Genomic DNA, 26,412 nt, shown 5'->3' on the forward strand with positions numbered 1-26,412 from the left:
ATACTATCTGTCAAGTTGTAATTTTCATTTTGATAGTGGTTGTAATTGACAGCTGGTGGATGCAGTAAAAAGTGGAGTGAAATTGCCACCTAGGCAGAGTTTATATATTCAGGAGAGAAGAGGAGAGCAGAACCAGTATTAAACTTTTGTTACTTCAAGTGAGGTTTTCTTCATTAATCTTTGGTGCTGAATGTTGAACACTCTTTTGTGTTTTAATCCTGTTACAGGATTAATTAATTTGATTAATTACGATTTGAGGACAGGATTTCTGCTTTTGTTTAAATGTTAAAATTTCTTTTGAATTACATCATCATTGTGGAAGTTTGGATTTATAAGTAAAAACTATATTTGGAAGTGGGCAGAATAGCATACATTTTAAAACTGTGGCTATCTTCCACAGGTTCTTTCTGCATGGTACAGAGTTATGATTAAGGAAGTTATAAATTTATTTATTTAATTTGAAAGGCACACACACATAATCACACACACAGTGACATAGAGGGATCTCTTACCTGCCAGTTCACTCCTCTAAACACCTAACAATGGGCTGGGCAAGGCTAAAATCAGGAGCCAGGAATTCAGAGAGAATATCCCTGTGGGTGGCAGGAGCCCAAGTAACAGCCATCACCTGCTGCCTTCCTAGAGTGCAGATTTGTAAGAAGAGGAATTGGGAGCAGACCTGAGATGGAATCAGGCACTCCAGAAGGAGATGTAGAAATCCCAGGAGCCTCTTGACTGCTATTCCTGGTGCTCACCCCAAGTCATAGTTTAGTGTCAGATATTTACTGGATGAGTTTTTGAAGCAGGTGTTTATAATTAAATGATGAAGTATTGCCAGATGGGCTACTTTGGAAAAAAGCTGAAGTAGTATTTTACAATGATACCAATCAGATTTTTTTTTAAGATTTTTATTTATTTATTGGAAAATAAGAATCACAGAGAGAGGGAGAGACAGAAAGAGAGAAATCAAGAGAGAGCTCTTCCACCCACTAGTTCACTCCCCAGATGGCCGCAGCTACCAGAGCTGGGCCAGGCTCAGGAGCTAGGAGCTTCATCCAATTCTCCCACATGGGTGGCAGGGGCCCAAACACTTGGGCCATCTTCCACAGCTCCTCCCAGGCCATTAGCAGGGAGCTGGATCAGAAGTGGAGCAGTCAGAACTTGAACCGGTGCCCCTGTGGGATACCAGCATCTCAAGTGGTGGCTTTATCTGCTATGCCACAGTGCCGGCCACCCAGAGTTTATAAAATGCTTTCTGTGTATCACTAGCCCCTTGAAGTAGGCAGGGATTGTCACCTTTTTTAGATGAAGAAGTTGACATGGAGAGATTTGTTTTTTTTTCTCCAATATAGGTTGATCTACCTTCTGCTAGTAAATGAATATATGGATCTGAACCAGATATTTGGCTTCAAAGTCCAGTCATCTACTTATTGTGTTTAAAATATATGTATATTTTAGTTTATTGTCATTGAAATTTAAAAATAACTGAAAAAGGGAAGAAAATTGCTAGTTGTTTATGTTGAAGAAAAATGATACAAATAGCAAATAACATCAGTTACTTCTCTTCATGTATATAAAATCTCCCCCTTTGACAACAGCCAAAAAAATATAGCAGTGCTAACTGTGTTTTCTAGGTCGTAGGATCTTTGTGGTGGAAAGAGATGCTTTTTCGTTAAGCATTAAAATTAGAGTTCTTCTGTGAGTGGTCGGTCATAAGTGTTTGATTATACAGATGTTCCTTGACTTCAAGTGGGATTCCATCACTATTAAACCCATCATATGTTGAAAATATTGTAAATTTAGAAAGCATTAAGTACACTCAAACTCCTGAGCTCCCTGGCTTAGAAGCATAGCACACTGTAGACTCAGTGTCACTTGATCTGTGAGCCGCCTCCTGCCACTGTCCAACTTCTCAAGAGCATATCCTGCTGTATGTTGCTCTTTTTCCTTTCTTTTCTTTTCTTTTCTTTTCCTTCCTTTTTTTTTTTTTTTTTTTTTTTTTAAAGATTTGTTTATTTATTTGGAAGTCAGAGTTAGAGAGAAGGGGAGAGACAGAGAGATCTTCCATCCACGGGTTCACTCCCCAAATGGCCTCAACAACCAAGGCTGGGCCAGGCTGAAGCCAAGAACCAAGAGTTTCTTCCAGGTCTCCCAGGTGGGTGCAGGAACCCAAATACTTGGGCCATCATCTACTACTGCTTTCCCAGGCACATTAGCAGGGAGCTGGATCAGAAGAGGAGTAGCCAGGACTTGAACCCACCTGTATGGGATGCCAGTGTTGCAGGTGGTGGCTTTACCCACTACACCATAGTGCCAGGCCCCAACTCTGACTTTCCAAAAAAAAAAAAAAAAAATCAGAATTCAAAATTTTAAGTATAGCGTCTACTAAATGCACATTGCTTTTGAATCATTGTAAAGTTGAAAATCATCAGTCAGACCATAATAAGTCTGGAACTGTCTGCTTTAAAATTCTGCAGGGAAAGTAGTAGTTGGTGTCATTTCCCTCTGCAGGTTAGTAGTGGTTAACACTGAAGAAAAGATAGAGACCTTGCCGTTATCCATTCCTGTCTTAACCCTTTGTTCTTCTTGGGTAACTGGGCTGTTTGAATTGAGAGTGGTAAGGAGAAGGGAAGTTCACGTGTATTTAATATGTTGCATTATACTGAAAAAGGGCAGCAGGGTCCCTCTACCATCTTGAGTTTTGGGTCAGAAGAACATTTACAGGACAGATTTAATTGTTTATAAAACAGTTTTCTTCCTAAATATACTCTGCAAATAAAGTAGCTAAAGATGGAAAGGGAATAGATACAAGCCTATTGTATGACTCATTTCAGCTTTGTAACTGTTTTCCTTGCTGGCTGTAGTCTGGGATGGCTTTGCCAGGGGCACAAAGCTGATAAGCACTGAACCAGGATTTATTTATCAGGTCTAGCTCAGAAAATAGAAGTCAAGGGTTGAGAAGCTAGGCCCCGTGGGGTCAAATAAACTAAGAATGTTTTTTATTTCTTTAAATTGTTGGGGGTGGGGATACAAAGAAGAATATTTCATGACGTGAAATTATATGAAATTCAAATTTTAGTGTCCATGATTAAAGTTTTACTGGATTTTTTTACATGCTATCTTGTGGCTCTTCTCAAGTTACAATGGCAAGAGTTGAGTAGTTGCAATAGGAATTGGCCCACAGAACCTAAATATTCACCATCTGCCCCTTTACAGAAAAAATTTGCTAATCTGTGCCCTAGGAGACTAGAAACTAGGCAGGCATTTGGCTGATGGGTCTGGGATGGAGGGCTCTGAAGCTCTTTCATGTTTCCTTTGGTTTCCTATCAGCATTGAGGCTCCAAAGGCTCTAATCTTCTGGAATATATTGTGGAGGCTACATAGGCGTCAGAGAACTACCGAGGGACGGCCATTTCTGGGGTGACCCAGTGGTCTTTAAAAAACTCAGTGATGGGGGCCGGCGCTGTGGCGCAGTGGGTTAAAGCCCTGGCCAGAATCCCGTATGGGTGCCGGTTCTAGTCCTGGCTGCTCCTCTTCTGAAGAAGCTCCTGGCTCCTGGCTTCAGATCGGTGTAGCTCCAGTCATTGCAGCCATTTGGGGAGAGGCCAGCGAATGGAAGACCTCTCTGTCTCTGTCTCTGCCTCTCTCTGTAACTCTGTCTTTCAAATAAAATAAAATCTTTAAAAAAAAAAATAAAGAACTCAGTGATGGTCCAGTTTGAGAGTCCACGAAGCTCAGATAAATGGGAATTGTTCTACTTGTGGCTGATGCTTTAAAAAGGGAACTAATGACCTAATAATTAGTATGAGAAAACAGATAGGTGGACATTTTACATAATATACATAAATACTATAGGAGAGCAAGATTTTGCCCCCCTTCTCCAATCCTGAATGGGCCACTCTTTGACAATACCAATTTAAAGTGGTTTGCAAGTGCTCCACAGTTTGAATATTTAAGCATCTACTACTTTTCTGGCTTGATTAATTATTTAACATAGTTATATTGAAAATGTGGAAATGGCCATATTTTTCATAATTAAGACTCACATTTTAATAGCAAGTGAACTGAAATCATTTGGTACATTTTTTCTCTGCATTTATATTTAGTTAATTTTATCTTTTGTGCAGTTTGGGGATTTTTTTTCTCATTTAAGAACATTGATATGCCCTGAAGGGGTATGTTTTTTGGATACTGAGTAACAGGAGTGCAGAACAGTACATGGAAATGAAGTGTGGCCATCCCGTAATTCAGCTCTAGGTAGGAACTGTCTCTAAAGCTATGGGCTTTACTTTTTTCCTTTAGTTGGTTTGCTTTGCAGCCTTTAGGTGTGATGAAAAGATCTGGGTCGTGGGAACTTCCCACTACGAGCATTCCTCATTTTTAGCATGGTGTGGTGTCTGCTACAGCCTCTGAAAAATAATAGGCCATTGTCTTTTGATTTGAGGGGACTTTTAAAATTGAAATATAATGTGTAATCCAGAAAGTGCACAAATTATGAGTCTAGATAGGTGAATTTTCTCCAAGTAAATACACTGTTAACCCGCACTCAGATTAAAAATAAACTAAAAATTGCCATCCCCATAAGAAGCTTCCCTCATATCCCCTCAGCTTCTCCTCCCACAAAGGATGACCAACTATGCTTCATTTTTTTTTTTATTTTTAAGGTTTTTTTTTTATTTGAAAGAGTTACAGGGAGAGGTCGAGACAGAGAGAGGTCTTCCATCTGCTGGCTCACTCCCCAGATGGCCGCAAAGGCCGGAGCTATGCTGATCCAAAGCCAGGAGCCAGGAGCTTCTTCCAGGTCTCCCACGTGGGTGCAGGGGCCCAAGGACTTGGGCCATCCTCCACTGCCATCCCAGGCCATAGCAGAGAGCCAGATTGGAAGAGGAGCAGCTGGGACTGGAACCAGCACCCGTATGGGATGCTGGCGCCTCAGGCCAGGGCTTTAATCCGCTGCACTGCTGCTCCGGCCCCAGTATGCTTCATTCTAAGGCTCTCAGTTGCCCAGGCAGTTGGAGAGTTCTGTGGAGGTTCAGGAGGACATCTGCCAAGTGCTCAGGGGGAGCAATTTGTTTCTTAGGACCCTGGTACCCTTCCATGCTCTCTGGAGCGCCTGTCAGTGAATGTCAAAGCACTCTGTCTGTCACTTTCTGAAGCTCAGTGGTTGCTGATCCGGGGGAGCGCTAGTGCTCTTAGTCTGTTGGTCTGGCCTTTTTGGTCCAGCCCTGGTTTTGCTGCATTGACTATTCCAGGTGCTGTCTTCTGTGGCTTCTCTGTGTGTCTTCTTCCTAGCTCCCTGCTCCGTAGCTCCTCTAGCTTGCAACTGGTTTCCTGTTTTTGCATGGCTACATTTTCCTAACTCCTAAGTTTGTATTTCAGTTTTTCCTCCCAGATCATTTAAGTTCAGTTGGACAAAGCTAGTGAGGCTTTTGTAAGGTTTTCAGTATTATCTGTCAAGATTGTTTTAGTGGTTTAACTTCTGTGTGACTAAATTGCTATTTTATAGAGGAAATAAAAATTATCCTTACATTTATTAAATAAACCATAAATTGAAAAATTTTAATGAGAATGGAATGATGACTACATCAGAGTATAGATTTGGAAACTGACAAAAAACTTTTGTAAAGTTAATTTCCACTGATTGAGTTATAGTACAGGATAAATCCTGTTTTTCCCCAAATATGGTATTAACAAATGTATCCAGGAAGACATGAGACAAATTTATTTTCTTTGTTCCTACCTTGAAGTTAGATAGCAAAATTCTTTATGTATCTATTCTTTGGTTAGAACTAGACTGGACCAAGTATGATCTGAATTCCTGCCATTTATACTGTCGTTGCCGTATGCTGTACACCCTCAGAAATGGTAACTATCAGTTGGTAGTGGGAAGGGAATGTTTTTCTCAGGTCTCTTCTTGCTGGTGGGTGCCGACTTGGCAGGGGGATACCAGAAGCTTCTGGGAAGGACAGACTCTCTAAATGGAAGAATAAAACCCCTCCTATTCATTCAACAAATGAGTACCTGCTGTATACGGGCGCTGTTGCAGGACCTTGGGGTACACCAGTGAATAAAATACTGTCCTCGTGCAGCTTACATTCTAGCAGAGGTGATGGATGTTAAGGAAGATGGAAGAGGGCTGAGGGTGGGGGCAGCTGTTCTAGGTCATCTGCAAAGGTTGATCGGAAGCTGAGAATCAGCAGTGAGCCCGTCTGGGGGAAGAGCATCCCAGCAGAGGAAATGGAGTACACAGGCCCTCAGGCTGGTATTTGATCCTCGCTGGGGACCAGCAAGGAGGCCCCAGAGTGGCCAGAGCCCAGGGAAGGAGTAGGGGTGGGGCTGAGGTAAGGGAGTGGGGCCCCATTTTGAATTAGAGGTGTAAGTAAGGGGGGATGCGATCTTATGGACTTTAACAGGGTACTTGGTACTGGGTTGAGAATAGACTGCAGGTGGCAAGTGCTGAGGAATCCCTCACTGGTCTGCTGCCCCCATTTTCTCTTAAGTAAAGATCACCTGTGCAGCCTGATTGCATTGGGACAAAACATTACATCGATTTTCTGGAAACTTTAGGTCTCTAAGAGTTACTGTGTACACAAGTTTTTTGTTAAAGATTAGTCAGCTTGGAACTTCATAAAGAATGCCGACGTGTTTCTTTCATGTTTACTCCAGCTGAGCTATTTTGGTTTTAACCTTGTACCCTTGCCTTTAAAGTTAATGTCCTTTAATGCTCATTTTAGAAAGTTCTTATTCTCCTGCTGTGGATTTATGCCAGTAATGGTGCCCTTTTAACATTAACCTGTGCTTTGTAGCTTAGATGTAATTATGTATTATATTAACATTATAACTACAATTCTAGGCCAATGGGATTTTGCATGTGCAATTGAAGTCATGGAGTTAAAACAAGAATGTAATCAACAAGAGCTACTGTTTAACAAATTTTGTTCCTTTTTAAATAAATAATTTTTTTAAAGATTTTTCCAATTATTTGAGCGTTACAGTGAGAGAGGGAGAGACAGAAAGAGAGGCAAGAGATCTTCCATCTGCTGGTTTACTCCCCAAATGGCTGCAACAACCAGCGCTGGGCCAGGTGAAAGCCAGGATCAGGAGCTTCATCTGGGTCTCCCACTTGCATGGGCCCAAGCACTTGGGCCATTCTCCGATGCTTTCTTAGTAGGGAGCTGAATTGAAAGTGGAACAGCCAGGACTCGAACCGGTGTCCATATGGGATGCCAGCACTACAGAAGGCAGCTTAACCTGCTTTGCCACAGTGTCGGCCCCTTTTTTTGTTGTTCTTAAACTTTTGGTGATATAAATATTTTTAATGATGGTAATACTTTTAATCTGCTGATTTAAATAGCAATAGGAGTTATAAAACATCCTCCTAATACAAGGATGATCCAGGCTATATAAAATTCATAAATGTGTACTAACTTAAATGTCAACACTCTTTGTAGGAATCTTCTAGAGCCCTTATTGGAAAACAGGTGATCTTACTAATTCTCATGTTCTAGAAGCTAGCTTCTATTGTTACTCATGTGATTATTAGTAATGGTATTTCTAAAAGTGGTAGGTATAGATGTCCTGAATGTGTGTAACAAGTGGCCAGGGATCTCTGTGCATAGTAACCTTGTAAGCTAAAGAATGTGGATTGACACCTCATCAGGAATGAGCAAAGCTTGTCTTTTATGTTGGTGAAGGAGCAGGAGTATGAGGGGATGGGGTTGGTTATGAGACTTGTGTTCCCTTGGTCTCTGCGTGGCCAGAGCTCAGCAGAGAGTATTCTCTGCACATCACAGTTCTGTGGACTGGCATTGCTTCTGTCTACTCAGGAGCCTCACGGAGTTGCCATGAGGATCATATGAGACGAGACCTTATACATAGCCTGGCCCGCTTCAGGTGGAGGAGCAGGAGATGCATGGTGATTGTTCGTTAAGCCTCCCGGAGCTGCCCCGGTGACTTCCATCTTCTTATCGCTTTGCATCTGTGGAAGACGGCAGGCATTCTATTCCATGGCTTCATGTTTTTCCATTTGTTCTGGTGGCAGAAATCAATCTTGGGGCTGTCAATATGCATAGAAATGATCTGTTTTATCATAGTCTGACTCATTTTCTCTGTCAGGCATGTTCTTGGGCCGTGTTCAGGAATGACTCCTGCTTGTTGATGAGCTGTCTGCTTGTCTGTTTACAAAAGTCTTAGTGTTTCCTTAAGCTTATAACAGATTCAGTTGGCATTTAAAACCTATCTCTCCTTGATTTAGGTCTCTCCATTTTCCTCCCCCATCTAGGACCTGCATCTCCGATGGATACTGAGGGGTTCGGCGAGCTCCTTCAGCAGGCTGAACAGCTTGCTGCTGAGACTGAGGGCATCTCAGAGCTTCCTCATGTGGAACGGAACCTACAGGAGATCCAGCAGGCAGGCGAGCGCCTGCGTTCCCGCACCCTCACACGCACATCCCAGGAGACAGCAGATGTCAAGGCGTGAGTACTGGTGGGGAGGCAGCGTTGGTACTCGGTGGTTCGGGGGCAGCATCTGTTTCTTCTTTCTTGCCTTGAATTCAGATATAGCCTGTGAATTATAGTCACCAACTAGATTCTTGGGCACTCAGAGAGGGCCTGTAAACCGGTCAGGAGCCTTACTTTATCTGCTGCCTTTCTGGTTTTCCAGCCTGTTTGCCCATATCACTGGCAGAGAACAGCCTTGTCTTGCAGAAACTGGTCAGAGTAGTTCCTGCGTGGGTTCACCGTTGGATCTTCTGTTAGTAAACATGAACCACACAGATAAATGCCACCCTCAAAGCCAGAGTACACTCAGTGATAAGCAAGTTTTTAAGAGCAGTTGGAAGAAATTGATGAGCAGTCAGGGATGAGAAAGCGTCTAAGTAAATGGGGAGTGATTCTTTCTGCTTATTATCAGTGACCCCAGAGGCTACCTCTAAAAGGCCTTGGAAATACAGTGCCTCCTTGCCGAGTGTAGAACAGGAAAGAGGGTGAGCCCAGAGAGACTTCCCCGAAGTGAAGTGCTGACTGATGGGGCTGGCAGCTATAGCTGCCACACAGTGTAGATTGGGCTGTTGATTCCATAGATGTGTGTTTAGGGTCCCCTCTGGGCCAGGCTTGTACCATCTCTGAGGCCATAACGTGAATTAGACATAGTCCTTGCCCTCCAGGAGTGTGTAATTCAGAGGGGAGGGCAGAATTTTAAAAATACTGCTTTCCATAAGAAATGTGATTTACTGGTTTCTTATTGGGTGTCAGAAACTTGGTTAGGCTTAAGATTTTGCTTAATCCTCACTACCAACATTGGAACTCTGATTCTCATAGTACATTTGAGCAACAAAGACTGAGAGAGGGCAAGTAAATCTGTCGGATCACATAGCTGGTGAGTGGTGAGTCAGTATTCAACCCTAGCGAGGCTGACTCCTGAGTGCATGCTTCCGTAGTCCTAATGGGAGACCATGGAAGCCTGGAAGGGGAGCTTCTACTTGTGCTTTTGGTGGGGATGGGCAGGAGATGTGAGAAATTGTCAGTCATTGCCTCAATATTCATTCTTTGAGCTTGAGAAAGAGTGACGTGGCATTGTTGAAGTACTTGATAAAGTACACAGGAGTGAATATAAGGATTACATTCTTTTTCTAATTATACTTGAGAGCTGAATGTTTTGGTTGCATTGTTGAGTCAGCAAGGATGTTGTGGAAATTCGTGTAGGCCTCCCCAGAGTGTTGTTTTTTAAAAATATGTGTTGGTTTTGGTTCTGTTGGCATTAGTAAATGTAAGACAGAGGGACCTTGACAAGGTGTTTTTGTTTTTTAACCACCTGGCCTCACACCTAAAGGCAGGCAGCTGCTCCACACTGTTTGCTAGCACCTCAGCTGGCCTACAGACAGGTGTGCTAACCTTGGCCTCCATGCAAGCTCTTTGACTCTTGCTCCTGGCTGCCTGCAGCTACCACTGATCTTTAGCATGCAGGTTCCGTGCTTGTGTGCAAGGATGTGCTGGAGCGAAAGGCCTTCGATACCAGCTGAGCTGCTGTAGTTATAATTTAATTGCATCAGCTTTACAGCTTATTAAGAGCCAAAAGGAAAATGTTTTCTTGGTAATAATTATTAGTCAGGCTCTCTCTCTTGTAAGTTTCCATTCTGCCTCATCTCTTTCTACTTTAAATTCATTATTTTAGGGAGGAAGAAGTTGGAACATTGAAAGAATGGGTATAGGGTGGGGCAGGTGCTTAAAAAGAAACCAAAGGCTGATGATTGTGTTTTTCCATCTTCTTGATATGCAGAAACATAAAGTGTAATACAAGTATTTTAGTACACACAGGGTGAGGGTAGAAGAGAGAAGTGAGCAGGAAAAATTTTCTTACGTGAAATATGTTGTGAAAGAAAATTCCATCTTTAAAATTTAGTTTAGATTTCTGATTTCAGATTAAATTATTTTGTGCTGAATTTGTTGATTAGTTGAAATATATTGTGTTGAGTTTTTTGTTTTAGAGATGGATTTGATACTTTCTTATGTGCATGTTTGAGCTTTTTAAGTTGTTCAGTTTTTTTTTTTTTAACACATGGAAAGATTACATCACATATATAAGGGTGTAACTCAGGAGTCTTCAGATTGTGGCCTGTGAGCCGTATTCATTCTTCTCAAAGTATTATTGGAACATAGGTTGGCTTATTTGTTTATGTATCATTGGTGTTGCATTTGTGCTGCAGTAGCGAAGCTGAGTAGTTGCAAGCTGAAAAGTCTAAATATTTACTGTTTGCATCTAACAGAAAAAAATGTATGTACTACTGGTGTAAATAATAACATTATATAGTTAAGTTATAGGTTATTATCAGTACCTTGGATACCCTTGTTGTATGTACTCGTCTTTTCCTATCACAGATGATTCACTGGATTTTTTTCAGACTCTGAATCCAAACAACCTAGGGATGTACAAAGAAAGAGGTATTAATCAGTCTATCCAGGCTGGCGCCGTGGCTCAACAGGCTAATCCTCCACCTTGCGGCGCCGGCACACCGGGTTCTAGTCCCGGTTGGGGCGCCAGATTCTGTCCTGGTTGCCCCTCTTCCAGGCCAGCTCTCTGCTGTGGCCAGGGAATGCAGTGGAGGATGGCCCAAGTGCTTGGGCCCTGCACCCCATGGGAGACCAGGATAAGTACCTGGCTCCTGCCATTGGATCAGTGCGGTGTGCCGGCCGCGGCGGCCATTGGAGGGTGAACCAACGGCAAAGGAAGACCTTTCTCTCTGTTTCTCTCTCTCACTGTCCACTCTGCCTGTCAAAAATTAAAAAAAAAAAAAAAAATCAGTCTATCCATAACTTTTTCTTCAAGGTAACTGGTGTTATTAATTTGCTTATTTGTTTGCATTTTTCTTCATGCTCAAAAAGAGCATGTACAAACATTTATTTGCCCAGAGTTATATAGCAAATTGTAACTTTATTTATGATAATACTACTGAGTCGTTTCCTCCCCCCCGCCCCGAGAGAAACAGAGTGAGTAAGAGTATTCCCAGTCCCCTGATTCACTCCCCAAATACCTGTAACTACCCCAGCAGAAGCCAGGTCTCCCATGTGGGTGGCAGGAATCCAATTATTTGAGCCATCACCACTGCTTCCCAAGGTCTGCATTGGCAGAAAGCTGGAGTCGGAAGCCAGAGTCAGGCATTGAACCCTGGCACCAATGTGAGATGTAAATGTCTTAATCATTAGGCTAAATGTACATCCTCTAAGCTATCTTTTAAGAACTTAATATTGATGAGACACTATACCATGCATTTAACATGCATTACACAATTTTAAAAATAATCCTTTGATAAGCATTGTCTCCTTTTTTTTTCCTTTTTTTGACAGGCAGAGTGGACAGTGAGAGAGACAGAGAGAAAGGTCTTCCTTTGCCGTTGGTTCACCCTCCAATGGCCGCCGCGGCCGGCGCGCTGCGGCCAGCACACCGCACTGATCCGATGGCAGGAGCCAGGTACTTATCCTGGTCTCCCATGGGGTGCAGGGCCCAAGCACTTGGGCCATCCTCCACTGTCTTCCCGGGCCACAGCAGAGAGCTGGCCTGGAAGAGGGGCAACCAGGACAGAATCCGGCGCCCTGACCGGGACTAGAACCCAGTGTGCCGGCGCCTCAAGGTGGAGGATTAGCCTAGTGAGCCGCAGCGCCGGCCTCCATTTTATGATTGAAGATGATCATATAGTAAGTGGTCAAGCTAGAATTCAAATCCAGCTTGGTTAGTAAGAACCCCCTACACTTGCATGGTACCTTTCAGTTCTGAAAAGATTACCATACGCATTCTCTTGACTGGTCTCCAAAGCCTGAGAGTTGAAAGAGACAAGGATTATTCTCTGTATTTACAGAATCTTGAGAAAACTGAAACTTGAGAAAGGAATGTCTCTGAGATATTTCAGCCTGTAAATGACAGGTGATATTTGAATCCAGGCCTCCTAACTTTTTTTACTCCCCATATATACTGGGAACAGCCTTTGTGCCCCTACTGTCCTGGGACTAGAGTTTTTGAGTCCAGCCTATTTGGCTTTCAGCTTGAGGTGGGAGCTGCCTGGCTTATGGAAGTTGGCAGAGAACTTTCAAATTTTCCCATCCCTGGAAACTGGAAGTTCTGGTACAGCTTTTATTTATGTAATCCCTGCCTGAGATTCCCTCTCTCCTTCATCATTGCTCCCTCCCCCTCCCCTATCAGAGTTTCTATATGTGCAGAGTGTAGCAGTGCATTGTACAGTTCTTTCAGGTACCACCCACTTGGTTGGCCTTGCTCTTACGGTGACTTTAATAGCTGATTTGAAAATTTTGAAATTCCTGATACTAGCACACATTAAAATCACCTGGGCAGTAGATAACTTTCTCAGATATCACTGGTGGACAGAATTTGAGAATAGCTAGCAAACTAGCAATCATAGCAGTGTCATTTTTAGGGATCTATTTCAAAGATGTACCAGCAAAAATGTGAAAAGACTGTTTAAGGATATTCATTGCAGCATTATTGTAATAGCAAAAATAGGAAACAGCAAATATCCATTAGTAAGGGACTGGTTGAATAAATGTGGTATGTCTGTATAAGGGAATGCTTTTCAGTAGTACAAAGGAATGAGAGTATATGCTATCATAAAGAGATGCAAGGTGGAGGAAGAGTATAATATTAAGGTAGATGAAAGACATCCCATGTTCATAGATCCAAAGACGCGATATTAGGATGATGATACTCCCCAAATTGATCTACAGACTCAATATACTCTCTGTCAAAATCCCAACTGGCCTATTTTGCAGGCTTAAAATCCATGTGGAAATTCAGGGCACCTAGAATAGCTAAAACAATCTTTAAAAAGTGAATAAAATTGGAAAATACACACTTCCAATTTTAAAACTTACCATAAATCTACAGCAAGCAAGATGGTGGGATACTGGCTTAAGAGTAGATGTATAGATGGATGAAATAGAATTATGTTTATAATTGATTTCCAAACAGGGTGCTAAGATCATTCCATGAGGAAAGAGTAGTTTTGTCTTTTTTACTTTATTTATTTATTTATTAAAGGTTTATTTATTTGAAAGGCAGAGTTACAGAGAGGCAGAGGTAGAGAGAGAGAGGTCTTCCATCTGCTGATTCACTCCCCAAATGGCTGGTTTATTTATTTGAAAGGCAGAGTTACAGAGAGGCAGAGGTAGAGAGAGAGAGGTCTTCCATCTGCTGATTCACTCCCCAAATGGCCGCCATTGCTGAAGCTGAGTTGATCTGGAGCCAGGAGCTTCTTCCGGGTCTCCCATGCAGGTGCAGGGGCCCAAGAACTTGGGCCATCCTCCGCTGGTTTCCCAGGCCATAGCAGAGAGCTGGATCAAAGTGGAGCAGCCAGAAATCAAACTGGGGCTCATATGGGAAGCTGGCACTGCAGGCAGCAGCTTTACCTGCTATGCCACAGTGCCAGCCCCATGAGTAATCTTTTCTTTTCTTTTTTTTTTTTAAAGATTTATTTGAAAGTCAGAGTTACACAGAGAGAGAAGGAGAGGCAGAGGCAGAGAGAGAGAGAGAGAGAAGAGAGAGAGATAAAGAGGTCTTCCACCCTCTGGTTCACTCCCCAATGGGCTGCAACAGCTGGAGCTGAGCCAATCCAAAGCCAGGAGCCAGGGGCTTCTTCTGGGTCTCCCACATAGGTGCAGGGGCCCAAGGACTTGGGCCATCTTCTGCTGCTTTCCCAGGCCATAGCAGAACTGGATTGGAAGTGGAGCAGGTGGGACTCGAATCGGCACCCATTTGGGCTGCCAGCCACTGCAGGCGGCGGCTTTACCCGCTACGCCATGGCGCCGGCCCCAAGAATAGTCTTTTCAACAGAAGACATTGGGACAACTAAATGCCAACATACAAAAGAATGAAGTTGGATACCTACCTTAAACCATAAGCAAAATTTATCTCCAAATGAGATATAAGCCTAAATGTAAGAGAGAAAATATAAAGCTCTGAAGAAAATATAGGCATGAATCTTCTTGGTCTTAGGTTTGCTAGAATTTTCTTAGATGTGACACCCAAAGCACTAGTGAGAGAATCCAAAATAGGTCATTTGAACTGCATCAAGATGAAAAACTTTTGTGGTTTAAAGAACACTATCAAGAAATGAGGGGGCCTGCTCTGCGTCTCACTAGGCTAATCCTCCGCCTGTGGCGCCGGCACATCGGGTTCTAGTCCTGGTCGTGGCGCCAGATTCTGTCCCGTTTGCCCCTCTTCCAGGCCAGCTCTCTGCTGTGGCCAGGGAGTGCAGTGGAGGATGGCCCAAGTACTTGGGCCCTGCACCTGCGTGGGAGACCAGGAGAAGCACCTGGCTCCTGTCTTCAATGGCGGCGGCCATTGGAGGGTGAACCAACAGCAAAGGAAGACCTTTCTCTCTGTCTCTCTCACTGTCCACTCTGCCTGTCAAAAAAAAAAAAAAAAAAAAAAAAAAAAAGAGGGGCAAGTGTTTGGCAGGCAGTTAAGATGCAGTTGGGGATGCCTGCATGCCAAATCAGAATTCCTGCTTGTAAGTCCTGACTCCTGCTGATGTGAACTCAAGTAGTTGGGTCCCTGCCATCCAAATCAGAGACCTGGATTGTGTTCCCTGCTCAACCCTGGCTGTTGTAGACATTTGGGGAGTGAACCAGTGGATGGAAGATCCCTCTCTGTTTCTGCTCTCTCTCTGTCTCTCTCTCTGCGTTTAAATTAAAAATAAAAATGAAAATAAAAAACAACTTACATATAGGGAAAATATTTGTAAATTATATATCTGCTAAGAGACTTGTATTCAGAATACCTAAAAAAAATTCTTAGGACTCAATAAGGTAAATAACCTGATGAAAAATTGAGCAAAAAATCTTTATGAGCAAATGAGAATGTACTCAACATCATTAGCTTTCAGAGGAATACAAGTCAAAAACATAAGGTTCCATTTCATACCTACTAGGATAGCTATGAAAATATTGTCAAGATTGAAAAAATCAAAATCCTTTTACACCGTTGGAAGGAATTTGAAGTGGTTCAGCCACTTTGGAAAACAGTCCAACAGTTCTTTAGAAGATTAAACATAGTTACCATATGATCCAACAGTTTCATTTCCTAGATATTTACCCAAGAGATAAAACATTTGTCCATACGAAAACTTGTACATGAATATTTATGGAGGTATTTCTTGTAATAGCTGAAAAGTGGAAACAACCCGAATAATCTATAAACTGATGAATGGGTACATAAAATGTGGCATAGCCATGCAGAGGCAATAAAAGGAATGAAGTACTCATCCATGCCTAACAGTACACTAAATGAAAGAAGCTAGACACAAAAGGTTACATATTGTATGTTTCTTTTTATGTGCATTGTCTGCAGTAGGCAGATCTAATAGAGTTGCTAAGGGCTGGGGATGAGTGAATGGAGGGACACAGGATGTGACTGCTGATGGGTAGGGACTTTCTTGTTGGGATGAGGAAAAATTTCTGAAATTGATAGTAGTAATGTTGTACCACTCTGTGACTATACTAAAAATTATATCCTTTAAAAGGGTGAATTATATAGCATGCAAATTACATCTCAATAAAGCTGTTTTTAAAAGGCTGGGTGGGGAGTTGGGTGTTGTGGCTCAGCAGTAAAGCCATCACTTGGGACAGGTGCATCCTTCTCAGAGTACCTGGGTTCAAGTCCTGCTTCTAGTCCAACTTCCTGGTAATGTGCACCTGGGGGGTAGCAGATTATAACTCAGGTTCTTGGGTCCCTGCAACCCACATGGGAAACCTAGAGGGAGTTCCTGGCTCCTCGCTTTGACCTCACCCAGCTCCAGCTGTTGTGGGCATTTGGGGAGTAAACCATGAGCTGCAAGAGTTCTCTGTCACTCTGCTTTTCATAAAACAAACAAAAAACCAAAACAAAAAGAAACCCACCTTTTAAAATATTGATATCTACTTACATATTTGCTGATAAAAAAAGGAAAATATGTAGTGCCCCTACTTATTCATAGGGAGTATATTCCAAGACCCCCAATAGATATGTGAAACTACAGCTAGTACCAAACTCTATATATACCATGCTTTTTTCTATACATATATACCTGTGGTGAAGTTTAATTTATAAATTAGGCACAATGAAAGGTTAACAACAATAACTAATAATAAAATAGAATGCTTATAGCAGTGTACTATAATACAAGTTATTTAAGATTTATAAGTTATGGGGCCAGCACTCTGGGTAAAACTGACCCCTGCAATACTGGCATCCCATATGGGTGCCAGTTTGAGTCCTGGCTGCTCTACTTCTGATCCAGCTCTCTGCTCTGGCCTGGGAAAGCAGTGGAGGATGACCCAAGTCCTTGGGTCCTTGCACCCATGTGGGAGACCAGGAAGCTGCTCCTGGTTCATGACTTTGGATTGGCACAACTCTGGCCATTGTGGCCATTTGGGGAGTGAACCAGTGGATGGAAGCCCCCCCCCCCCACCTTTAAAACAGAAAAAAAATTGATTTTTTTCTGGAATTTTCTATGTAATATTTTTGGACCTAAGTTGACCATTGGATAATTGAAACCACAGAAAGCAAAGCTGCAGTTGAGAGGTGGGGTTACTAAATTATCTGATTTGTTTTAATCATACATAGTAAGGCATGCAGACGAAGAAGTGACTATTATGAAAGAAGAAATTTTTACTCACAGATTCCCTAGAAACAAGGAGATGTGGCACACCATGCAGGGATGGTGCTGGCATTAATCAGGAAACGGAGTAAGCGAGGGGAATGTGTAAGATGAGCATGAACTATCTTCATAACAAACAGCAAAGCAGTTATTAAGGTCTAGTTGACTCATGGTCAGAAGAACTCAAACTCAGAAGGTTCTGCTGGCAACAGATGAGATGATTGGAGCATCAATAAGGATAATAACTACAGTAGATTGAAACATGGGTTTCAATGCATGAGTTTATAGCATCACCTTTGGAGGATATTAGAGAACCATATTTTTAAAAAATATTTATTTATTTATTATTAGGCAGAGAGAGAGAGAGAGAGAGAGAGAGAGAGAGAGAGGGAGAGGTCTTCCATCCGCTGGTTCATGCCCCAGATGGCTGCAACTGCCGGAGCTGCGCTGATCCAAAGCCAGGAGCCAGGAGCCTCCTCCTGGTCTCCCATGCGGGTGCAGGGGCCCAAGGACTTGGGCCATCTTCCACTGCTTTTCTAGGTCATAGAAGAGAGCTGGATCGGAAGAGGAACAGCTGGGGCTGAACCATCGCCCATATGGGATGCCGGCACTGCAGACATTGGCTTTACCCACTACGCCACAGCACTGGCGACAAATCATCTTATTATTCAAGGTCGTCATGTAGCTGATGAAAGGAGTTTCTCTGAATGGAAGTATTCTAGCTGATAAAGATGGAATGCTACCATTTTGCAACCTCTAAGGAATTAACATAGGTCTGTGCAGTGACTGTTAATGTCTACAGGCATTCCAAATAGAATTCTTTCTTGCTGAAAGCATGAAGTAGGCTAACATTAATCAGATATTTAGTATTTATTTAAAAAAAGTTATTTTATTTATTTGAAAGGCAGAGAGAAAGAGAGATCTTCTGTCTGCTGGTTCACTATCCATATGGCTGCAACAACCAGGGCTATGCCATGCCGAATCCAGGTCTCCATCTGGGAGGGAATACTGGCAGGGGCCTGAGTACTTGGGCCATTTTCTGTTGCTTTCTCAGGTGCATCAGCAGGGAGCTGGATCTGTAGTGGAGCAACTGGGACTCCAGCACCCATATGGGATGCTGGTAGCACAAGTAGTGGCCTAACCCACTACATCATAGTGCCAGCCCCTAAAGTTTAATTTTTTTTTTTTAAGGGAAAGGGTTTGTCGGGGGAAACCCAACAGACCGGAGGGAAGGGGCAAAGAAGGAAAAGAGGGAGAAGGAGAGCATAAGAGAGAGAGAGAGAGAGAGAGATATCAAGAGATAGAGAGAAAGAGAGCCACATATTCAGGAACATGCCCTCGTAAAACTTTGCTGGGGTTGGGGGCGGGCAGGGAAGTAGGAGCAGAGAATCATTAGGATGGGGGTGGGGCTGACACCAGTGGTTGGGCCATGGGGTCACCTGGCTTCCAGCAATGGCTGCAGGGGCTAGAGCCTAGGATGGTGTCGGGTGTAGATCGTGCCATAGATAAGACTCCACTGTTTTACTAACATTCCCCCCTTTTGTTTTTTATAAAACAAGAGTTGTATGGGATTACATTAGCCCCAAAAGTCCAAGAAGGGTAGAGGGACTATGATCTGTCTTTAGAGCTACTTCCTGTTGACATGGGGTGATTAGGTACTCTGCTGTCATGGGGCGTTGTTAGAGTTTACTTTTTTTTTTTTTTTTTTTTTTTTTTTTTGACAGGCAGAGTGGACAGTGAGAGAGAGAGAGACAGAGAGAAAGGTCTTCCTTTTGCCGTTGGTTCACCCTCCAATGGCCGCCACGGCCGGCGCGCTGCGGCCAGCGCACCGCGCTGATCCGATGGCAGGAGCCAGGAGCCAGGTGCTTTTCCTGGTCTCCCATGGGGTGCAGGGCCCAAGCACCTGGGCCATCCTCCACTGCACTCCCGGGCCACAGCAGAGAGCTGGCCTGGAAGAGAGGCAACCGGGACAGAATCCAGCGCCCCAACCGGGACTAGAACCCGGTGTGCCGGCGCCGCTAGGCGGAGGATTAGCCTAGTGAGCCGCGGCGCCGGCCCAGTTTACTTTTGATTTACAGAAAAAACACAGGATACATGAATGTGTTAAATGACATCATAGGCATTCAGTCAATAGGACCTGTTCTGTGGAAAGTTTCATCCTTGCTACTTTGAGTGTGGTCTGTGGATTAACAGCAGCAGCAGCAGCAGCAGCTGAGCTTTTCAGAAATGGGGAATCTCAGGCTCCATCCCAGACAAGTGAGTCAGAATCTGCATTTTAACAAGCTTCTGGGGGTGATTCATAGGCACATTTAAAGTTTGAGTAACACTGCTCTATAAGACAAACCAGAATCTTTACAAAAAATGATAAGAAAAAAAAGTAAGATAGAGGGGCAACCTATGGACTAAAACAGCTTTATGAGGCATATCAGTTGTTCACAAGTAAAGACGTTATTTGGATCCCATTCAAACACAAATTTTAAAATTATGAAATAGTTGGGAATCTCTCTCTTTTTTTTTTAAAGAGGCTTATTTATTTTTATTTTTTTTGAAAGGCAGAGTCACAGAGAGAGAAGGAGAAACATCCTTCCATCCATTAGTTCACTTCCCAGATGGCTACAATGCCAGGGCTGGGCCAGGCCAAAGCCAGGAGCCAGGAACTTCATCTGAGTCTCCCACGGTAGTATAGTGGCCCATATACTTGGCCCATCTTCCACTGCTTTCCCAGGCACATTAGTAGGGAGCTGAATTGGAAGCAGAGCAACTGGGACTTGAACCGATGTCCATAAGGGATGCCAGTGCTGCAGACCTGGCACTGCAGACTGAGACTTAACCTGCTGTGCCACAGCACCAGCCCTAGAATATCTTGGATATGTTTTAAATAATCTGGGTTGGGATCCGGCATTATGGTGCCATGGATTAAACTGCTGCCTGCACCACTGGCATCCCATATCCGAGCGCTGGTTCGAGTCCTAGCTGCTGTGCTTCTGATCCAGCTCCCTGATAATGCGCCTAAAAAGCAGCGGAAGATGACCCAAATCCTTTGCCTCCTGCCATCCACATGGAGGCCTGGATGGAAGTCCAGTCTCCTGGCTTTGGCCTGGCTCATCCTTGGCTGTTGTGGCCATTTGGGGTGTGAACCAGAGGAGCTGTGTGTCCCTCCTTGTCTGTTGTTCTGCCTTTCAAATAAATGAATCTTTAAAATAAAACACTATGGGTGATACAAGAAAATAGGTAGGGGTGTAGATGAAGCAGGGTATGACATTGGAATTGCTGAAGCTGGTTGATGGGTACAAGGAGACCCATTTTTTTAAAAAAGATTTATTTATTTATTTGAAAGTCAGAGTTACACAGAGAGAGGAGAGGCAGAGAGAGGGGGAGAGAAGGAGAGAGAGAGAGAGGTCTTCCATCCGCTGGTTCACTCCCCAATTGGCCGCAATGGCTGGAACTGCGCCAATCTGAAGCCAGGAGCCAGGAGCTTCTTCCAAAGGAGGCCCATTTTAACTTTGCATTTGAAATTTTCTTCTGCAATAATGTAAAAAGAGGAGCTCCACTAATATAGCTATAATTAAAAAGATAACAAGTATTGCCAAGGACATGGAAAAAATGGGGAGTCCTTGTACTTTGCTAGGAATGGTGGGAATGTTAAAGGGTATAGCTGCTTTTGAAAACAGACAGCAGTTTCTCAAATATTTAATGTAGAGTTACCATATGATCCAGCAGTTCTGCTCTTACGTATATACTCAAGAGATGAAAATATAATAGCCAGAAAGTTGAAACAGCCCAAAAGTTCATGAACTGGTGAATGGATAAATAAAATGTGCTTTGTCCATATAGTGGAATACTATTGTCAATAAGAAGGAGTGAAGTATTAATACATCGTCAGACATGGATGAACTTGAAAGCATTATGCTAAATGAAAGAAACCGGTCACAAAACACTGTATATCGTGTGATTCCATTTATATGCAATATCTAAAATAGGCTAATGTACAGACAGTAGATTAGTGGTTGCTAGGTTGTGGGGGGGTGGGGCAAGATGAAATGGGGAATCACTACTCATGGCCAAGGGTTTCTTTCTGGGCAGATGAAAATATCCTAAAATTGATTGTGGTGGTAGTTTTACACCTCTGTGAATACACAAAAATCACTGAACCATGCACATTAAATGGTGAGTTTCATAGTGTGTTCATTAATGTGTTAGCTGTTGTGAGAGAAGGAGGGAGGGCACTATACTGTCACCCATGCCCCAGGCTTTACTTGAGACTAATCAGAATTATTGAGAAGAAAGCTGCATTGGTGATTCTAATGTGCAGCCAGGATTGAAACCCATTGTGTTAGACAGTTTGCTGTTAGTGTGTGTGTTTTTTTTTTTTTAAAGATGTATTTATTTACTTGAAAGAATTACACACAGAGAGAGAAGGAGAGGCAGAGAAAGAGAGTGAGAGAGAGAGCGAGGTCTTCCATCCGCTGGTTCACTCCCTAGATGGCCACAATGGCTGGAGCTGCACCGATCCAAAGCCAGGAGCCAGGAGCTTCTTCCGGGTCTCCCACGCAGGTGCAGGGGCCAAAGGACTTGGGCCATCTTCTTCTGCATTCCCAGGCCATAGCAGGGAGCTGGATTGGAAGTGGAGCAGCTGGGTCTCGAACCGGCTTCCATATGGGATGCCCCCACTGCAGGTGGCGGCTTTACCCGCTAACGCCACAGTGCTGGCCCCTGCTGTTAATGGTTGATAGAAAAGAGATGCAAGATGGTCTGTCTCTATCTGTTATAGTAACCCCAAGGCTGGCATCATAGTTGACCTGAAGGAGACAAATATCTATGGGAGGGAGAAACCCTCTGGGTGAACACTCCTTACTGCTGTTGTATTTATTAGAATAGAATACAGGAAATCCTTTCTCTTCTGTAAGTCTGTTCAGGATTGAAAATACACCCACGGGTATTGGAGTTACATGTGCTGCCTAATGCTCTAGTTTCTTCTAAGCCAGGCAGTGTGAACATACACTGTCAGTGGAATTTTTTGATACTAAATCACGATTAAAAAAAACCAACAATCTAAAAAGATAATCTAATTCTCCCAGGTTTTTTCTTAGAGAGAATGTTCTGGGTATTAATAAAAATCTATTTTTTTCTCTGCCAATGTTCTGTTGCCCCAGACGAGAGGTAATAAACTTATTCCCATTTTTCTTCAAAAACATTTATCAGCCAGATAACAGCCTTTTATATTACTGGAGTGAGTAGCAGAGAAGGTTCTTGAACATGTATTGGGCATGACATTTGGCTTTGAAGAGAGATTATGGAGAACTGACCTTGAATTCTGGTTTCATTGCCCTTGTAAATCAGTGTTCACCCTGGACCTTCAGTTTCCTGGATAAATGAATGAAGTTTGGACTGAGTTATTCCTGAAACTTCTAAAATGTTGTGGTTTACTGTATCTGTCTTTACAGAAACTTTAAGCATAGCATGGTTAAGAGTTTTTGACCTATAACTAGTTGACCTGAGTGACACTTTTTGGTGCTGTCATTCCCCTGTCTGTGATATGGGGATGAATGATAGCATCTGCCTCATAGCTTTCTTGGAAGTGTTTGCGTCAGTCTAGCCTGTGATATCATTACCATTTTATCCTAGACAAGGCCCCCACTCTAGTAAAGGCATGATAAGAACTCGGATTTCTCCTACTACCAAATGCAGTGCCATATTTGTTCCCATATAAAAGTGGACAGCAAATAGAAAGTTTTGAATAAAAAATACTGACCAGCATATTAGATGTCCTAATGCTGCTTTTTCCCCTCACTTTTGTCTCCCTGCTCTTCTTTCTCATATAGGTCAGTTCTTCTTGGGTCTCGGGGACTTGACATATCTCACATCTCCCAGCGATTGGAGAGTCTGAGTGCGGCCACGACTTTTGAGCCTCTTGAACCTGTGAAGGACACAGACATTCAGGTAGGGGCTTTCAGGTACAGGCGGAAGCCTGGGCAGGAGCCCAGGCCGAAGGCCCTGGCCCTTCATTGATAGCTGATTTAGGAATCCCAGTTGTCCTTGTTAGTTTCATTTTCCTCATGAATTTTCGTCTTGCTCAGATATTAAGAGAGTGGGAGACTCAGCTTGGGAAGTGTAGTAGGGGAACATTAGGTTATTTTGAGTGCTTTGCATGGTTGTATTTAAGAAGGCATTCCATTTTAGATTATTGTAATTACAAGAACTGGTTTCTCTTCCTTCCTTGGGCTTAATCCAAGACACAGAGACATTAGTTGTAAAGTTTCTCTTGCTTTCTTTACTAGGTCAAAAATAATTTTGCTATTCATCTTCGACATTTTTTTTCTATATCTTGCTTGTGTTGGTTGGCAAAGATCTGGGGAAAGCTTTACGTTCCAGTTACTGAAAATTACTCAGTGATTTCCAGGAAGTGTTTGGCTGTGTTAGTGGCGTGAGAAAGTGGTCTAATAGAGCACTTCATTTAACCAAACATGCTGCCAGCAACTGAGAACCACTTTAATCTAATCAGAGGCTCACATAAAATTGTTAAGATAAAACTTGTGGTCCATTTAGTTTTGAGCAATTAGAACACTGCATTTGCGTCAGAATGGAGGGAGAGTGGTGGGCACCATTTTTATCATTGATTTACCTTCCAAATGAAAGATGCAGATCTTGTAGAGGCAAATCCTAGTAAAAACAGGCAATAATTGTGTTGTTATTTGCTACCCCATTACCCTTCGCAGGAACTGTTTCAGGCCATCTAATTTGCTACATTTCTACTCATTTATTCCAATTAAGAAAATAACTATAGATATTCATAGCTTTTTCTGTCATTGATATGTTTTAAAAGTATGGAATATACTAGCTTTTTTTAGCTATATTGCTAAATCATATTTGTGTATCAACTTATAGATGCATTTTCTTTTTTTTTTAAAGACTTATTTATTTATTTGAAAGTCATAGTTACACACAGAGAGAAGGAGAGGCAGAGAGAAAGAGAGAGAGAGAGAGAGAGGTCTTCCATTCACTGGTTCATTCCCTAGTTGCCCACAACGGCGGGAGTTGCACTTGTCCAAAACCAGGAGCCAGGAGTTTCTTCCAGGTCTCCCACACAGGTGCAGGGGCCCAAGGACTTGGGCCATCTTCTACTACTTTCCCAGGCCATAGCGAGAGCTGGATTGGAAGTGGAGCATCCAGGACTCGAACCAGTACCCATATGGGATGCTGTCACTGCAGGCAGCGACTTTACCCACTATGCCACAGTGCCAACCTCTATAGATGCATTTTCATTTCCATGTAATTTTTTTTAAAGATTTATTCATTTATTTGAAAGGCAGAGCTATAGAGAAGCAGAGGCAGAGAGAGAAAGAGATTCCATCTGCTGGTTCACTCCCCACATGGGTGCAATGGCCAAGAACTGGGCTGATCTGAAGCCAGGAGCCAGGAGCCAGGAGCTTCCTCTGGATCTCCCACATGGGTGCAGAGGCCCAAGCACTTGGGCCATCTGCTGCTACTTTCCCAGGCCATAGCAGAGCGCTTGATCAGAAATGGAGCAGTTGGGGCACTGCAGGCGGCGGTCTTACCCACTATGCCATAGTGCTGGTCCCCCCCCCGTTTTTTTTAAATTTTATTTATTTATTTGAGAGGCAGAGTTACAGACAGGGAGGGACAGAGAGAGAGAGGTCTTCCATCCACAGGTTCACTCCCAAATGGCTACAGTGGCCAAAGCTGGGCATATCTGAAGCCAGGAGCCAGGAACTTCTGGGTCTCCCACGCAGACGCAGGGGTCCAAGCTCTTGGGCCATCTGCTGCTGCTTTCCTAGGTCATAGCAGAGAGTTGGATCGGAAGAGGAGCAGCTGGGACATGAACCAGCACTTACATATGAGATGCTGGTGCTGTAGGAGGAGGCTTAGCTCACTACACCACAGTGCCAGCCCCATCCATGTAATCTTAAAATCGCATGCATGCTTAACTTTTTTTTTTTTTTGCTAAGTTTCAGCCACATCTTCCATTGTGTGCTTGATACTTTATAAATAAATACTTAAAACAGGGATGAGATGGAGCTCCACTAATTTAAATAATCACCATATATTTTGGGAGCATGCTTAATCTAATAGTGTGAAAACAAATGGCACTGGTTAAAAGTTTGTGTGCTTTTAATGTTGAAAATACCAAAGAGGTTCTTTATTTGAAAAACTTAATGGCTTTGTAATTTTTTTCTGGCATTTTTACAAGAATTCCTGATTGGAGAACTCAGCAACATCAGTTAATGTACTTCATGCATTTCCACTGATGTGATATTCCATTTTTTACCTTGAGATATCAACATTTATAAATGTATTGATTCATAATGATCATTCCTTCTAACATTCTATTTAATGCAAAAACATCCTTCTTTGAATACCCCTATTAGATAATTTTCTAGCAATGCATGTCCAGTTACATCAAAGATAAGTTTTTAAAGTTTTTTTTTTAATTTTTATTTTTTATTTTACTTGAAAGGCAGAGTTAGAGGAGGATAGACAGAAAGGGATCTTCCATCTTCTGGTTCACTCCCCAAATGGTCACAATGTCTGAGGCTGGGCCATGCTAAAGCCAGGAGTCCAGGGCTTCCTCTGGGTCTTCCATGTGGGTATAGGGGCTAAAGCACTTGGGCTGTCTTCCACTGCTCTCCCAGGCACATTAGCAGAGAGCTGGATTGGAAGTGGAGCATGGCTGGCACCGCGGCTCACTAGGCTAATCCTCCGCCTTGCAGCGCCAGCACCCCGGGTTCTAGTCCGGTTGGGGCGCTGGATTCTGTCCCGGTTGCCCCTCTTCCAGGCCAGCTCCCTGCTGTGGCCAGGGAATGCAGTGGAGGATGGCCCAAGTGCTTGGGCCCTGCACCCCATGGGAGACCAGGATAAGTACCTGACTCCTGCCATCGGATCAGCGCGGTGCGCCGGCCGCAGTGCACCAGCCGTGGCGGCCATTGGAGGGTGAACCAGCGACAAAAGGAAGACCTTTCTCTCTGACTCTCTCTCTCACTGTCCACTCTGCCTGTCAAAAAAAAAAAAAAAAAAGTGGAGCAGCTGGATTAAGCCACTGCTTGTGACACTGGCATCTCAAAATATGACCAAGACTCATATTTTGAGTCTTGGTCACTCCACTTCCAATCCAGCGTCCTGCTAATGCGCTAGGGAAAGCAGCAGACAATAGCCCAAGTGTTTGGACCTCTGCTACTCACATAAGAGACCTGGATAGAGCTCTAGGCTCCTTGAGTAAGCCTGGTCCAGCCCTGTCTTGTTAGGGCCATTTGAGG

The 26,412-nt window shown here is 43.2% G+C and overlaps 1 protein-coding gene across 4 annotated transcripts in view; it reads left to right on the forward strand.

The window, feature by feature from the left end:
- Positions 1–26,412, forward strand: part of NUP93 (nucleoporin 93) — a 122,226-nt gene that overhangs the window by 11,390 nt on the left and 84,424 nt on the right. For 2 of the 4 annotated variants that reach the window (XM_089319750.1, XM_008257320.5), the window contains 2 exons: positions 8,282–8,474; positions 22,963–23,080. In XM_089319750.1, the coding sequence (XP_089175876.1) occupies positions 8,296–8,474; positions 22,963–23,080 (297 nt within the window). In that variant the 5' untranslated portion in view covers positions 8,282–8,295. Of the gene's footprint in view, positions 1–6,229; positions 6,342–7,901; positions 7,991–8,281; positions 8,475–22,962; positions 23,081–26,412 lie in introns of those variants that run through there. The other 2 variants (XM_089319752.1, XM_089319751.1) reach the window with 2 other exon arrangements.

Source organism: Oryctolagus cuniculus, chromosome 18 (assembly GCF_051225735.1).
Source record: "Oryctolagus cuniculus isolate XC-2025 breed Fujian yellow rabbit chromosome 18, ASM5122573v1, whole genome shotgun sequence".
Classification (NCBI taxonomy): domain Eukaryota; kingdom Metazoa; phylum Chordata; class Mammalia; order Lagomorpha; family Leporidae; genus Oryctolagus; species Oryctolagus cuniculus.